The sequence below is a fragment of the Salvelinus fontinalis genome, chromosome 1, assembly GCF_029448725.1.
Source record: "Salvelinus fontinalis isolate EN_2023a chromosome 1, ASM2944872v1, whole genome shotgun sequence".
Lineage (NCBI taxonomy): Eukaryota > Metazoa > Chordata > Actinopteri > Salmoniformes > Salmonidae > Salvelinus > Salvelinus fontinalis.
Genome location: NC_074665.1, coordinates 73906312 through 73922239, shown reverse-complemented (window position 1 = coordinate 73922239; position 15928 = coordinate 73906312). Strand labels below are relative to the sequence as shown.

General features: G+C 57.1%; 1 protein-coding gene across 2 annotated transcripts in view; it reads left to right on the top strand.

Moving 5' to 3' along the window:
• LOC129861463 (chondroadherin-like protein) overlaps positions 1-15928 on the top strand; it is a 42298-nt gene that overhangs the window by 3273 nt on the left and 23097 nt on the right. For both annotated transcript variants that reach the window (XM_055932836.1, XM_055932845.1), the window contains exon 5: positions 200-701. In XM_055932836.1, coding sequence (XP_055788811.1) covers positions 200-701 — 502 coding nt within the window. The remainder of the gene's footprint in view (positions 1-199; positions 702-15928) is intronic.

The following is a 15928-nucleotide window of genomic DNA, read 5'->3' as shown; positions in this document are numbered from 1 at the left end:
TCCAGAGCGACTTACAAGTACATACATTCATACTTTTCTTTTGTACTGGCCCCCACACTCTTCCCTGACATACACCACACCACACCACCCTTTTTCCAGGCACCATAAAGGCCTATTCTACCAACCATCCATCCCTCATTCCTCTCTCTCGGTCTCTCTTGCTCTGTCTATCTGCTTTCTCTCTGTTCCCTCTCTCCAGACTCCCAGAGGTGACCCGTCTGGACCTCAGCTTCAACCCCATGACCTTCCTGGGTGAGGAGACTGTCTCCATGAACAAACTCACCCACCTCTTCATGGACCACATGTCCCTGCAGGACCTGTCCCACACGGCTGTGTCCCTGTCCCCCTTCCTCACCCACCTGGATCTCAGCCACAACCAGCTCCGTGTCCTCCAGCCCTTCACTCCAGCCTCCCCCAAGCTGGCCCGCCTTAACCTGGCTGGAAACCCCATCTACTGCAACTGCTACCTGCTGCCGCTGAGGGAGTGGGGCATCCGGAAGAAGGTGAAGCTGATGGGGGCTTGCGGGGGACCGGCTCACTTCTCTGGGGAGAACCTGGAGGCCATCCACCCCCGGGACCTGCGCTGCCAGAGCCAGGAGGCCATGCTGAAGGCTGAGTTTGAGGAGCAGACCAGGGTGATGTCGCCCCCCACCCCCGAGCCCACCAACAAGGTCAAGTGTCCTGCCAATTGTGCCTGTGAGGTTAGAGATGGGGATGCTGAGATTTTGATATGGGTTATGATCTTGCCATGCTAAAATGTATTTACCTCACCAAACCCTCTCTGTTCTATCTTATTCCTCATGTCTTCCCTTGTCCATCCCACCTGTCCTCCCTTATCCACCCCTCCTGTCCTCCCTTATCCATCCCACCTTTCCTCCCTTATCCACCCCTCCTGTCCTCCCTTATCCACCCCTCCTGTCTTCCCTTATCCACCCCTCCTGTCCTCCCTTATCCACCCCTCCTGTCTTCCCTTATCCATCCCTCCTGTCCTCCCTTATCCACCCCTCCTGTCCTCCCTTATCCACCCCTCCTGTCCTCCCTTATCCACCCCTCCTGTCTTCCCTTATCCACCCCTCCTGTCTTCCCTTATCCACCCCTCCTGTCCTCCCTTATCCACCCCTCCTGGTCTCCCTTATCCACCCCTCCTGTCTCCCTTATCCACCCCTCCTGTCCTCCCTTATCCACCCCTCCTGTCCTCCCTTATCCATCCCACCTGTCCTCCCTTATCCATCCCTCCTGTCCTCCCTTATCCACCACTCCTGACTTCCCTTATCCATCCCCCCTGTCCTCCCTTATCCATCCCTCCTGTCCTCCCTTATCCACCCCTCCTGTCCTCCCTTATCCACCCCTCCTGTCCTCCCTTATCCACCCCTCCTGTCCTCCCTTATCCACCCCTCCTGTCATCCCTTATCCATCCCACCTGTCCTCCCTTATCATCCCTCCTGTCCTCCCTTATCCATCCCTCCTGTCCTCCCTTATCCACCACTCCTGACTTCCCTTATCCATCCCCCCTGTCCTCCCTTATCCATCCCTCCTGTCCTCCCTTATCCATCCCTCCTGTCCTCCCTTATCCACCCCTCCTGTCCTCCCTTATCCACCCCTCCTGTCCTCCCTTATCCACCCCTCCTGTCATCCCTTATCCATCCCACCTGTCCTCCCTTATCATCCCTCCTGTCCTCCCTTATCCACCCCTCCTGTCCTCCCTTATCCACCTCTCCTGTCCTCCCTTATCCATCTCTCCTGTCCTCCCTTATCCATCCCTCCTGTCCTCCCTTATCCATCCCTCCTGTCCTCCCTTATCCACCCCTCCTGTCTTCCCTTATCCACCCCTCCTGTCTTCCCTTATCCACCCCTCCTGTCTTCCCTTATCCACCCCTCCTGTCTTCCCTTATCCACCCCTCCTGTCTTCCCTTATCCATCCCACCTGTCCTCCCTTATCCATCCCACCTGTCCTCCCTTATCCACCCCTCCTGTGCTCCCTTATCCACCCCTCCTGTCTTCCCTTATCCACCCCTCCTGTCTTCCTTTATCCATCCCTCCTGTCTTCCCTTATCCATCCCTCCTGTCCTCCCTTATCCACCCCTCCTGTCCTCCCTTATCCACCCCTCCTGTCTTCCCTTATCCACCCCTCCTGTCTTCCCTTATCCACCCCTCCTGTCTTCCCTTATCCACCCCTCCTGTCTTCCCTTATCCATCCCACCTGTCCTCCCTTATCCACCCCTCCTGTGCTCCCTTATCCACCCCTCCTGTGCTCCCTTATCCACCCCTCCTGTCTTCCCTTATCCACCCCTCCTGTCTTCCTTCATCCATACCTCCTGTCTTCCCTCATCCATCCCTCCTGTCCTCCCTTATCCACCCCTCCTGTCCTCCCTTATCCACCCCTCCTGTGCTCCCTTATCCACCCCTCCTGTCTTCCCTTATCCATATCCCCTGTCCTCTCTTATCCACCCCTCCTGTCCTCCCTTATCCACCCCTCCTGTCCTCCCTTATCCATCCCACCTGTCCTCCCTTATCCATCCCACCTGTCCTCCCTTATCCATATCCCCTGTCCTCCCTTATCCACCCCTCCTGTCTTCCCTTATCCATCCCTCCTGTCTTCCCTTATCCACCCCTCCTGTCCTCCCTTATCCACCCCTCCTGTCTTCCCTTATCCACCCCTCCTGTCTTCCCTTATCCATCCCACCTGTCCTCCCTTATCCATCCCACCTGTCCTCCCTTATCCACCCCTCCTGTGCTCCCTTATCCACCCCTCCTGTCTTCCCTTATCCACCCCTCCTGTCTTCCTTTATCCATCCCTCCTGTCTTCCCTTATCCATCCCTCCTGTCCTCCCTTATCCACCCCTCCTGTCCTCCCTTATCCACCCCTCCTGTCTTCCCTTATCCACCCCTCCTGTCTTCCCTTATCCACCCCTCCTGTCTTCCCTTATCCACCCCTCCTGTCTTCCCTTATCCATCCCACCTGTCCTCCCTTATCCACCCCTCCTGTGCTCCCTTATCCACCCCTCCTGTGCTCCCTTATCCACCCCTCCTGTCTTCCCTTATCCACCCCTCCTGTCTTCCTTCATCCATACCTCCTGTCTTCCCTCATCCATCCCTCCTGTCCTCCCTTATCCACCCCTCCTGTCCTCCCTTATCCACCCCTCCTGTGCTCCCTTATCCACCCCTCCTGTCTTCCCTTATCCATATCCCCTGTCCTCTCTTATCCACCCCTCCTGTCCTCCCTTATCCACCCCTCCTGTCCTCCCTTATCCATCCCACCTGTCCTCCCTTATCCATCCCACCTGTCCTCCCTTATCCATATCCCCTGTCCTCCCTTATCCACCCCTCCTGTCTTCCCTTATCCACCCCTCCTGTCTTCCCTTATCCACCCCTCCTGTCTTCCCTTATCCACCCCTCCTGTTTTCCCTTATCCATCCCACCTGTCCTCCCTTATCCACCCCTCCTGTCCTCCCTTATCCACCCCTCCTGTCTTCCCTTATCCATCCCACCTGTCCTCCCTTATCCACCCCTCCTGTGCTCCCTCCTGTGCTCCCTTATCCACCACTCCTGTCCTCCCTTATCCACCCCTCCTGTCTTCCCTTATCCATCCCACCTGTCCTCCCTTATCCACCCCTCCTGTCCTCCCTTATCAACCCCTCCTGTCTTCCCTCATCCATCCCTCCTGTCTTCCCTTATCCATCCCTCCTGTCCTCCCTTATCCACCCCTCCTGTGCTCCCTCCTGTGCTCCCTTATCCACCCCTCCTGTCTTCCCTTATCCACCCCTCCTGTCTTCCCTTATCCATCCCACCTGTCCTCCCTTATCCACCCCTCCTGTCCTCCCTTATCAACCCCTCCTGTCTTCCCTCATCCATCCCTCCTGTCCTCCCTTATCCACCCCTCCTGTCCTCCCTTATCCACCCCTCCTGTGCTCCCTTATCCACCCCTCCTGTCTTCCCTTATCCATATCCCCTGTCCTCTCTTATCCACCCCTCCTGTCCTCCCTTATCCACCCCTCCTGTCCTCCCTTATCCATCCCACCTGTCCTCCCTTATCCATCCCACCTGTCCTCCCTTATCCATCCCACCTGTCCTCCCTTATCCATATCCCCTGTCCTCCCTTATCCACCCCTCCTGTCCTCCCTTATCCACCCCTCCTGTCTTCCCTTATCCACCCCTCCTGTCTTCCCTTATCCACCCCTCCTGTTTTCCCTTATCCATCCCACCTGTCCTCCCTTATCCACCCCTCCTGTCCTCCCTTATCCACCCCTCCTGTCTTCCCTTATCCATCCCACCTGTCCTCCCTTATCCACCCCTCCTGTCCTCCCTTATCCACCCCTCCTGTCTTCCCTTATCCATCCCACCTGTCCTCCCTTATCCACCCCTCCTGTGCTCCCTCCTGTGCTCCCTTATCCACCCCTCCTGTCCTCCCTTATCCACCCCTCCTGTCTTCCCTTATCCATCCCACCTGTCCTCCCTTATCCACCCCTCCTGTCCTCCCTTATCCACCCCTCCTGTCTTCCCTCATCCATCCCTCCTGTCTTCCCTTATCCATCCCTCCTGTCCTCCCTTATCCACCCCTCCTGTGCTCCCTCCTGTGCTCCCTTATCCACCCCTCCTGTCTTCCCTTATCCACCCCTCCTGTCTTCCCTTATCCATCCCACCTGTCCTCCCTTATCCACCCCTCCTGTCCTCCCTTATCAACCCCTCCTGTCTTCCCTCATCCATCCCTCCTGTCCTCCCTTATCCACCCCTCCTGTGCTCCCTTATCCACCCCTCCTGTCTTCCCTTATCCATATCCCCTGTCCTCTCTTATCCACCCCTCCTGTCCTCCCTTATCCACCCCTCCTGTCCTCCCTTATCCATCCCACCTGTCCTCCCTTATCCATCCCACCTGTCCTCCCTTATCCATCCCACCTGTCCTCCCTTATCCATATCCCCTGTCCTCCCTTATCCACCCCTCCTGTCCTCCCTTATCAACCCCTCCTGTCTTCCCTCATCCATCCCTCCTGTCTTCCCTTATCCATCCCTCCTGTCCTCCCTTATCCACCCCTCCTGTGCTCCCTCCTGTGCTCCCTTATCCACCCCTCCTGTCTTCCCTTATCCACCCCTCCTGTCTTCCCTTATCCATCCCACCTGTCCTCCCTTATCCACCCCTCCTGTCCTCCCTTATCAACCCCTCCTGTCTTCCCTCATCCATCCCTCCTGTCCTCCCTTATCCACCCCTCCTGTGCTCCCTTATCCACCCCTCCTGTCTTCCCTTATCCATATCCCCTGTCCTCTCTTATCCACCCCTCCTGTCCTCCCTTATCCACCCCTCCTGTCCTCCCTTATCCATCCCACCTGTCCTCCCTTATCCATCCCACCTGTCCTCCCTTATCCATCCCACCTGTCCTCCCTTATCCATATCCCCTGTCCTCCCTTATCCACCCCTCCTGTCCTCCCTTATCCACCCCTCCTGTCTTCCCTTATCCACCCCTCCTGTCTTCCCTTATCCACCCCTCCTGTTTTCCCTTATCCATCCCACCTGTCCTCCCTTATCCACCCCTCCTGTCCTCCCTTATCCACCCCTCCTGTCTTCCCTTATCCATCCCACCTGTCCTCCCTTATCCACCCCTCCTGTGCTCCCTCCTGTGCTCCCTTATCCACCCCTCCTGTCTTCCCTTATCCATATCCCCTGTCCTCTCTTATCCACCCCTCCTGTCCTCCCTTATCCACCCCTCCTATCCTCCCTTATCCACCCCTCCTGTCTTCCCTTATCCACCCCTCCTGTCTTCCCTTATCCACCCCTCCTGTCTTCCCTTATCCATCCCACCTGTCCTCCCTTATCCACCCCTCCTGTCTTCCCTTATCCACCCCTCCTGTCTTCCCTTATCCACCCCTCCTGTCCTCCCTTATCCACCCCTCCTGTCCTCCCTTATCCATCCCACCTGTCCTCCCTTATCCACCCCTCCCGTCTTCCCTTATCCACCCCTCCTGTCTTCCCTTATCCATCCCACCTGTCCTCCCTTATCCATCCCTCCTGTCCTCCCTTATCCACCCCTCCTGTCTTCCCTTATCCACCCCTCATGTCCTCCCTTATCATCCCTCCTGTCCTCCCTTATCCACCCCTCCTGTCCTCCCTTATCCATCCCTCCTGTCCTCCCTTATCCACCCCTCCTGTCCTCCCTTATCCACCCCTCCTGTCCTCCCTTATCCACCCCTCCTGTGCTCCCTTATCCACCCCTCCTGTCTTCCCTTATCCATATCCCCTGTCCTCTCTTATCCACCCCTCCTGTCCTCCCTTATCCACCCCTCCTGTCCTCCCTTATCCATCCCACCTGTCCTCCCTTATCCATCCCACCTGTCCTCCCTTATCCATATCCCCTGTCCTCCCTTATCCACCCCTCCTGTCTTCCCTTATCCACCCCTCCTGTCTTCCCTTATCCACCCCTCCTGTCTTCCCTTATCCACCCCTCCTGTTTTCCCTTATCCATCCCACCTGTCCTCCCTTATCCACCCCTCCTGTCCTCCCTTATCCACCCCTCCTGTCTTCCCTTATCCATCCCACCTGTCCTCCCTTATCCACCCCTCCTGTGCTCCCTCCTGTGCTCCCTTATCCACCCCTCCTGTCCTCCCTTATCCACCCCTCCTGTCTTCCCTTATCCATCCCACCTGTCCTCCCTTATCCACCCCTCCTGTCCTCCCTTATCAACCCCTCCTGTCTTCCCTCATCCATCCCTCCTGTCTTCCCTTATCCATCCCTCCTGTCCTCCCTTATCCACCCCTCCTGTGCTCCCTCCTGTGCTCCCTTATCCACCCCTCCTGTCTTCCCTTATCCACCCCTCCTGTCTTCCCTTATCCATCCCACCTGTCCTCCCTTATCCACCCCTCCTGTCCTCCCTTATCAACCCCTCCTGTCTTCCCTCATCCATCCCTCCTGTCCTCCCTTATCCACCCCTCCTGTCCTCCCTTATCCACCCCTCCTGTGCTCCCTTATCCACCCCTCCTGTCTTCCCTTATCCATATCCCCTGTCCTCTCTTATCCACCCCTCCTGTCCTCCCTTATCCACCCCTCCTGTCCTCCCTTATCCATCCCACCTGTCCTCCCTTATCCATCCCACCTGTCCTCCCTTATCCATCCCACCTGTCCTCCCTTATCCATATCCCCTGTCCTCCCTTATCCACCCCTCCTGTCCTCCCTTATCCACCCCTCCTGTCTTCCCTTATCCACCCCTCCTGTCTTCCCTTATCCACCCCTCCTGTTTTCCCTTATCCATCCCACCTGTCCTCCCTTATCCACCCCTCCTGTCCTCCCTTATCCACCCCTCCTGTCTTCCCTTATCCATCCCACCTGTCCTCCCTTATCCACCCCTCCTGTGCTCCCTCCTGTGCTCCCTTATCCACCCCTCCTGTCTTCCCTTATCCATATCCCCTGTCCTCTCTTATCCACCCCTCCTGTCCTCCCTTATCCACCCCTCCTATCCTCCCTTATCCACCCCTCCTGTCTTCCCTTATCCACCCCTCCTGTCTTCCCTTATCCACCCCTCCTGTCTTCCCTTATCCATCCCACCTGTCCTCCCTTATCCACCCCTCCTGTCTTCCCTTATCCACCCCTCCTGTCTTCCCTTATCCACCCCTCCTGTCTTCCCTTATCCACCCCTCCTGTCCTCCCTTATCCACCCCTCCTGTCCTCCCTTATCCATCCCACCTGTCCTCCCTTATCCACCCCTCCTGTCCTCCCTTATCCACCCCTCCTGTGCTCCCTTATCCACCCCTCCTGTCTTCCCTTATCCATATCCCCTGTCCTCTCTTATCCACCCCTCCTGTCCTCCCTTATCCACCCCTCCTGTCCTCCCTTATCCATCCCACCTGTCCTCCCTTATCCATCCCACCTGTCCTCCCTTATCCATATCCCCTGTCCTCCCTTATCCACCCCTCCTGTCTTCCCTTATCCACCCCTCCTGTCTTCCCTTATCCACCCCTCCTGTCTTCCCTTATCCACCCCTCCTGTTTTCCCTTATCCATCCCACCTGTCCTCCCTTATCCACCCCTCCTGTCCTCCCTTATCCACCCCTCCTGTCTTCCCTTATCCATCCCACCTGTCCTCCCTTATCCACCCCTCCTGTGCTCCCTCCTGTGCTCCCTTATCCACCCCTCCTGTCCTCCCTTATCCACCCCTCCTGTCTTCCCTTATCCATCCCACCTGTCCTCCCTTATCCACCCCTCCTGTCCTCCCTTATCAACCCCTCCTGTCTTCCCTTATCCATCCCTCCTGTCCTCCCTTATCCACCCCTCCTGTGCTCCCTCCTGTGCTCCCTTATCCACCCCTCCTGTCTTCCCTTATCCACCCCTCCTGTCTTCCCTTATCCATCCCACCTGTCCTCCCTTATCCACCCCTCCTGTCCTCCCTTATCAACCCCTCCTGTCTTCCCTCATCCATCCCTCCTGTCCTCCCTTATCCACCCCTCCTGTCCTCCCTTATCCACCCCTCCTGTGCTCCCTTATCCACCCCTCCTGTCTTCCCTTATCCATATCCCCTGTCCTCTCTTATCCACCCCTCCTGTCCTCCCTTATCCACCCCTCCTGTCCTCCCTTATCCATCCCACCTGTCCTCCCTTATCCATCCCACCTGTCCTCCCTTATCCATCCCACCTGTCCTCCCTTATCCATATCCCCTGTCCTCCCTTATCCACCCCTCCTGTCCTCCCTTATCCACCCCTCCTGTCTTCCCTTATCCACCCCTCCTGTCTTCCCTTATCCACCCCTCCTGTTTTCCCTTATCCATCCCACCTGTCCTCCCTTATCCACCCCTCCTGTCCTCCCTTATCCACCACTCCTGTCTTCCCTTATCCATCCCACCTGTCCTCCCTTATCCACCCCTCCTGTGCTCCCTCCTGTGCTCCCTTATCCACCCCTCCTGTCTTCCCTTATCCATATCCCCTGTCCTCTCTTATCCACCCCTCCTGTCCTCCCTTATCCACCCCTCCTATCCTCCCTTATCCACCCCTCCTGTCTTCCCTTATCCACCCCTCCTGTCTTCCCTTATCCACCCCTCCTGTCTTCCCTTATCCATCCCACCTGTCCTCCCTTATCCACCCCTCCTGTCTTCCCTTATCCACCCCTCCTGTCTTCCCTTATCCACCCCTCCTGTCTTCCCTTATCCACCCCTCCTGTCCTCCCTTATCCACCCCTCCTGTCCTCCCTTATCCATCCCACCTGTCCTCCCTTATCCACCCCTCCCGTCTTCCCTTATCCACCCCTCCTGTCTTCCCTTATCCATCCCACCTGTCCTCCCTTATCCATCCCTCCTGTCCTCCCTTATCCACCCCTCCTGTCTTCCCTTATCCACCCCTCATGTCCTCCCTTATCATCCCTCCTGTCCTCCCTTATCCACCCCTCCTGTCCTCCCTTATCCATCCCTCCTGTCCTCCCTTATCCACCCCTCCTGTCCTCCCTTATCCATCCCTCCTGTCCTCCCTTATCCACCCCTCCTGTCCTCCCTTATCCACCCCTCCTCTCCTCCCTTATCCATCCCTCCTGTCCTCCCTTATCAATCCCTCCTTTCCTCCCTTATCCATCCCTCCTGTCCTCCCTTATCCATCCCTCCTGTCCTCCCTTATCCACCCCTCCTGTCCTCCCTTTTCCATCCCTCCTCTCCTCCCTTATCCACCCCTCCTGTCCTCCCTTATCCACCCCTCCTTTCTTCCCTTATCCACCCCTCCTGTCTTCCCTTATCCACCCCTCCTGTCTTCCCTTATCCACCCCTCCTGTCTTCCCTTATCCACCCCTCCTGTCTTCCCTTATTCACCCCTCCTGTCTTCCCTTATCCATCCCACCTGTCCTCCCTTATCCACACCACCTATCCACCCCTCCTGTCTTCCCTTATCCACCCCTACTGTCTTCCCTTATCCATATCCCCTGTCCTCCCTTATCCACCCCTCCTGTCTTCCCTTATCCACCCCTCCTGTCCTCCCTTATCCATATCCCCTGTCCTCCCTTATCCATATCCCCTTTCTTCCCTTATCCACCCCTCCTGTCTTCCCTTATCCACCCCTCCTGACCTCCCTTATCCATATCCCCTGTCCTCCCTTATCCATATCCCCTGTCTTCCCTTATCCACCCCTCCTGTCCTCCCTTATCCACCCCTCCTGTCCTCCCTTATCCATCCCTCCTGTCTTCCCTCATCCATCCCTCCTGTCTTCCCTTATCCATCCCTCCTCTCCTCCCTTATCCATCCCTCCTGTCCTCCCTTATCAATCCCTCCTTTCCTCCCTTATCCATCCCTCCTGTCCTCCCTTATCCATCCCTCCTGTCCTCCCTTATCCACCCCTCCTGTCCTCCCTTTTCCATCCCTCCTCTCCTCCCTTATCCACCCCTCCTGTCCTCCCTTATCCACCCCTCCTTTCTTCCCTTATCCACCCCTCCTGTCTTCCCTTATCCACCCCTCCTGTCTTCCCTTATCCACCCCTCCTGTCTTCCCTTATCCACCCCTCCTGTCTTCCCTTATTCACCCCTCCTGTCTTCCCTTATCCATCCCACCTGTCCTCCCTTATCCACACCACCTATCCACCCCTCCTGTCTTCCCTTATCCACCCCTACTGTCTTCCCTTATCCATATCCCCTGTCCTCCCTTATCCACCCCTCCTGTCTTCCCTTATCCACCCCTCCTGTCCTCCCTTATCCATATCCCCTGTCCTCCCTTATCCATATCCCCTTTCTTCCCTTATCCACCCCTCCTGTCTTCCCTTATCCACCCCTCCTGACCTCCCTTATCCATATCCCCTGTCCTCCCTTATCCATATCCCCTGTCTTCCCTTATCCACCCCTCCTGTCCTCCCTTATCCACCCCTCCTGTCCTCCCTTATCCATCCCTCCTGTCTTCCCTCATCCATCCCTCCTGTCTTCCCTTATCCATCCCTCCTGTCCTCCCTTATCCACCCCTCCTGTCCTCCCTTATCCACCCCTCCTGTCTTCCCTTATCCACCCCTCCTGTCTTCCCTTATCCACCCCTCCTGTCTTCCCTTATCCACCCCTCCTGTCTTCCCTTATCCATCCCACCTGTCCTCCCTTATCCACCCCTCCTGTGCTCCCTTATCCACCCCTCCTGTGCTCCCTTATCCACCCCTCCTGTCTTCCCTTATCCACCCCTCCTGTCTTCCCTCATCCATACCTCCTGTCTTCCCTCATCCATCCCTCCTGTCCTCCCTTATCCACCCCTCCTGTGCTCCCTTATCCACCCCTCCTGTGCTCCCTTATCCACCCCTCCTGTCTTCCCTTATCCATATCCCCTGTCCTCTCTTATCCACCCCTCCTGTCCTCCCTTATCCACCCCTCCTGTCCTCCCTTATCCATCCCACCTGTCCTCCCTTATCCATCCCACCTGTCCTCCCTTATCCATATCCCCTGTCCTCCCTTATCCATCCCTCCTGTCCTCCCTTATCCACCCCTCCTGTCTTCCCTTATCCACCCCTCCTGTCTTCCCTTATCCACCCCTCCTGTTTTCCCTTATCCATCCCTCCTGTCCTCCCTTATCCACCCCTCCTGTCCTCCCTTATCCACCCCTCCTGTCTTCCCTTATCCATCCCACCTGTCCTCCCTTATCCACCCCTCCTGTGCTCCCTCCTGTGCTCCCTTATCCACCCCTCCTGTCTTCCCTTATCCACCCCTCCTGTCTTCCCTTATCCATCCCACCTGTCCTCCCTTATCCACCCCTCCTGTCCTCCCTTATCCACCCCTCCTGTCTTCCCTCATCCATCCCTCCTGTCTTCCCTTATCCATCCCTCCTGTCCTCCCTTATCCATCCCTCCTGTCCTCCCTTATCCACCCCTCCTGTCTTCCCTTATCCACCCCTCCTGTCTTCCCTTATCCACCCCTCCTGTCTTCCCTTATCCACCCCTCCTGTCTTCCCTTATCCACCCCTCCTGTCCTCCCTTATCCATCCCACCTGTCCTCCCTTATCCATCCCACCTGTCCTCCCTTATCCACCCCTCCTGTCCTCCCTTATCCACCCCTCCTGTCCTCCCTTATCCACCCCTCCTGTCTTCCCTTATCCATCCCTCCTGTCTTCCCTTATCCATCCCTCCTGTCCTCCCTTATCCACCCCTCCTGTCCTCCCTTATCCACCCCTCCTGTCTTCCCTTATCCACCCCTCCTGTCTTCCCTTATCCACCCCTCCTGTCTTCCCTTATCCACCCCTCCTGTCTTCCCTTATCCATCCCACCTGTCCTCCCTTATCCACCCCTCCTGTGCTCCCTTATCCACCCCTCCTGTGCTCCCTTATCCACCCCTCCTGTCTTCCCTTATCCACCCCTCCTGTCTTCCCTTCATCCATACCTCCTGTCTTCCCTCATCCATCCCTCCTGTCCTCCCTTATCCACCCCTCCTGTCCTCCCTTATCCACCCCTCCTGTGCTCCCTTATCCACCCCTCCTGTCTTCCCTTATCCATATCCCCTGTCCTCTCTTATCCACCCCTCCTGTCCTCCCTTATCCACCCCTCCTGTCCTCCCTTATCCATCCCACCTGTCCTCCCTTATCCATCCCACCTGTCCTCCCTTATCCATATCCCCTGTCCTCCCTTATCCACCCCTCCTGTCTTCCCTTATCCACCCCTCCTGTCTTCCCTTATCCACCCCTCCTGTCTTCCCTTATCCACCCCTCCTGTTTTCCCTTATCCATCCCTCCTGTCCTCCCTTATCCACCCCTCCTGTCCTCCCTTATCCACCCCTCCTGTCTTCCCTTATCCATCCCACCTGTCCTCCCTTATCCACCCCTCCTGTGCTCCCTCCTGTGCTCCCTTATCCACCCCTCCTGTCCTCCCTTATCCACCCCTCCTGTCTTCCCTTATCCATCCCACCTGTCCTCCCTTATCCACCCCTCCTGTCCTCCCTTATCAACCCCTCCTGTCTTCCCTCATCCATCCCTCCTGTCTTCCCTTATCCATCCCTCCTGTCCTCCCTTATCCACCCCTCCTGTGCTCCCTCCTGTGCTCCCTTATCCACCCCTCCTGTCTTCCCTTATCCACCCCTCCTGTCTTCCCTTATCCATCCCACCTGTCCTCCCTTATCCACCCCTCCTGTCCTCCCTTATCAACCCCTCCTGTCTTCCCTCATCCATCCCTCCTGTCCTCCCTTATCCACCCCTCCTGTCCTCCCTTATCCACCCCTCCTGTGCTCCCTTATCCACCCCTCCTGTCTTCCCTTATCCATATCCCCTGTCCTCTCTTATCCACCCCTCCTGTCCTCCCTTATCCACCCCTCCTGTCCTCCCTTATCCATCCCACCTGTCCTCCCTTATCCATCCCACCTGTCCTCCCTTATCCATCCCACCTGTCCTCCCTTATCCATATCCCCTGTCCTCCCTTATCCACCCCTCCTGTCCTCCCTTATCCACCCCTCCTGTCTTCCCTTATCCACCCCTCCTGTCTTCCCTTATCCACCCCTCCTGTCTTCCCTTATCCATCCCACCTGTCCTCCCTTATCCACCCCTCCTGTCCTCCCTTATCCACCCCTCCTGTCTTCCCTTATCCATCCCACCTGTCCTCCCTTATCCACCCCTCCTGTGCTCCCTCCTGTGCTCCCTTATCCACCCCTCCTGTCTTCCCTTATCCATATCCCCTGTCCTCTCTTATCCACCCCTCCTGTCCTCCCTTATCCACCCCTCCTATCCTCCCTTATCCACCCCTCCTGTCTTCCCTTATCCACCCCTCCTGTCTTCCCTTATCCACCCCTCCTGTCTTCCCTTATCCATCCCTCCTGTCCTCCCTTATCCACCCCTCCTGTCTTCCCTTATCCACCCCTCCTGTCTTCCCTTATCCACCCCTCCTGTCTTCCCTTATCCACCCCTCCTGTCCTCCCTTATCCACCCCTCCTGTCCTCCCTTATCCATCCCACCTGTCCTCCCTTATCCACCCCTCCTGTCTTCCCTTATCCACCCCTCCTGTCTTCCCTTATCCATCCCACCTGTCCTCCCTTATCCATCCCTCCTGTCCTCCCTTATCCACCCCTCCTGTCTTCCCTTATCCACCCCTCCTGTCCTCCCTTATCCATCCCTCCTGTCCTCCCTTATCCACCCCTCCTGTCCTCCCTTATCCATCCCTCCTGTCCTCCCTTATCCACCCCTCCTGTCCTCCCTTATCCACCCCTCCTGTCCTCCCTTATCCACCCCTCCTGTCTCCCTTATCCACCCCTCCTGTCTTCCCTTATCCATATCCCCTGTCCTCTCTTATCCACCCCTCCTGTCCTCCCTTATCCACCCCTCCTGTCCTCCCTTATCCATCCCACCTGTCCTCCCTTATCCATCCCACCTGTCCTCCCTTATCCATATCCCCTGTCCTCCCTTATCCACCCCTCCTGTCTTCCCTTATCCACCCCTCCTGTCTTCCCTTATCCACCCCTCCTGTCTTCCCTTATCCACCCCTCCTGTCTTCCCTTATCCATCCCACCTGTCCTCCCTTATCCACCCCTCCTGTCCTCCCTTATCCACCCCTCCTGTCCTCCCTTATCCATCCCTCCTGTCCTCCCTTATCCACCCCTCCTGTGCTCCCTCCTGTCTCCCTTATCCACCCCTCCTGTCCTCCCTTATCCACCCCTCCTGTCTTCCCTTATCCATCCCACCTGTCCTCCCTTATCCACCCCTCCTGTCCTCCCTTATCCACCCCTCCTGTCCTCCCTTATCCATCCCTCCTGTCCTCCCTTATCCATCCCTCCTGTCCTCCCTTATCCACCCCTCCTGTGCTCCCTCCTGTGCTCCCTTATCCACCCCTCCTGTCTTCCCTTATCCACCCCTCCTGTCTTCCCTTATCCATCCCACCTGTCCTCCCTTATCCACCCCTCCTGTCCTCCCTTATCAACCCCTCCTGTCTTCCCTCATCCATCCCTCCTGTCCTCCCTTATCCACCCCTCCTGTGCTCCCTTATCCACCCCTCCTGTCTTCCCTTATCCATCCCCCTGTCCTCCCTTATCCACCCCTCCTGTCCTCCCTTATCCACCCCTCCTGTCCTCCCTTATCCATCCCACCTGTCCTCCCTTATCCATCCCACCTGTCCTCCCTTATCCATCCCACCTGTCCTCCCTTATCCATATCCCCTGTCCTCCCTTATCCACCCCTCCTGTCCTCCCTTATCCACCCCTCCTGTCTTCCCTTATCCACCCCTCCTGTCTTCCCTTATCCACCCCTCCTGTTTTCCCTTATCCATCCCACCTGTCCTCCCTTATCCACCCCTCCTGTCCTCCCTTATCCACCCCTCCTGTCTTCCCTTATCCATCCCACCTGTCCTCCCTTATCCACCCCTCCTGTGCTCCCTCCTGTGCTCCCTTATCCACCCCTCCTGTCTTCCCTTATCCATATCCCCTGTCCTCTCTTATCCACCCCTCCTGTCCTCCCTTATCCACCCCTCCTATCCTCCCTTATCCACCCCTCCTGTCTTCCCTTATCCACCCCTCCTGTCTTCCCTTATCCACCCCTCCTGTCTTCCCTTATCCATCCCACCTGTCCTCCCTTATCCACCCCTCCTGTCTTCCCTTATCCACCCCTCCTGTCTTCCCTTATCCACCCCTCCTGTCTTCCCTTATCCACCCCCCTGTCCTCCCTTATCCACCCCTCCTGTCCTCCCTTATCCATCCCACCTGTCCTCCCTTATCCACCCCTCCCGTCTTCCCTTATCCACCCCTCCTGTCTTCCCTTATCCATCCCACCTGTCCTCCCTTATCCATCCCTCCTGTCCTCCCTTATCCAACCCTCCTGTCTTCCCTTATCCACCCCTCCTGTCCTCCCTTATCCATCCCTCCTGTCCTCCCTTATCCACCCCTCCTGTCCTCCCTTATCCATCCCTCCTGTCCTCCCTTATCCATCCCTCCTGTCCTCCCTTATCCACCCCTCCTGTCCTCCCTTATCCATCCCTCCTGTCCTCCCTTATCAATCCCTCCTTTCCTCCCTTATCCATCCCTCCTGTCCTCCCTTATCCATCCCTCC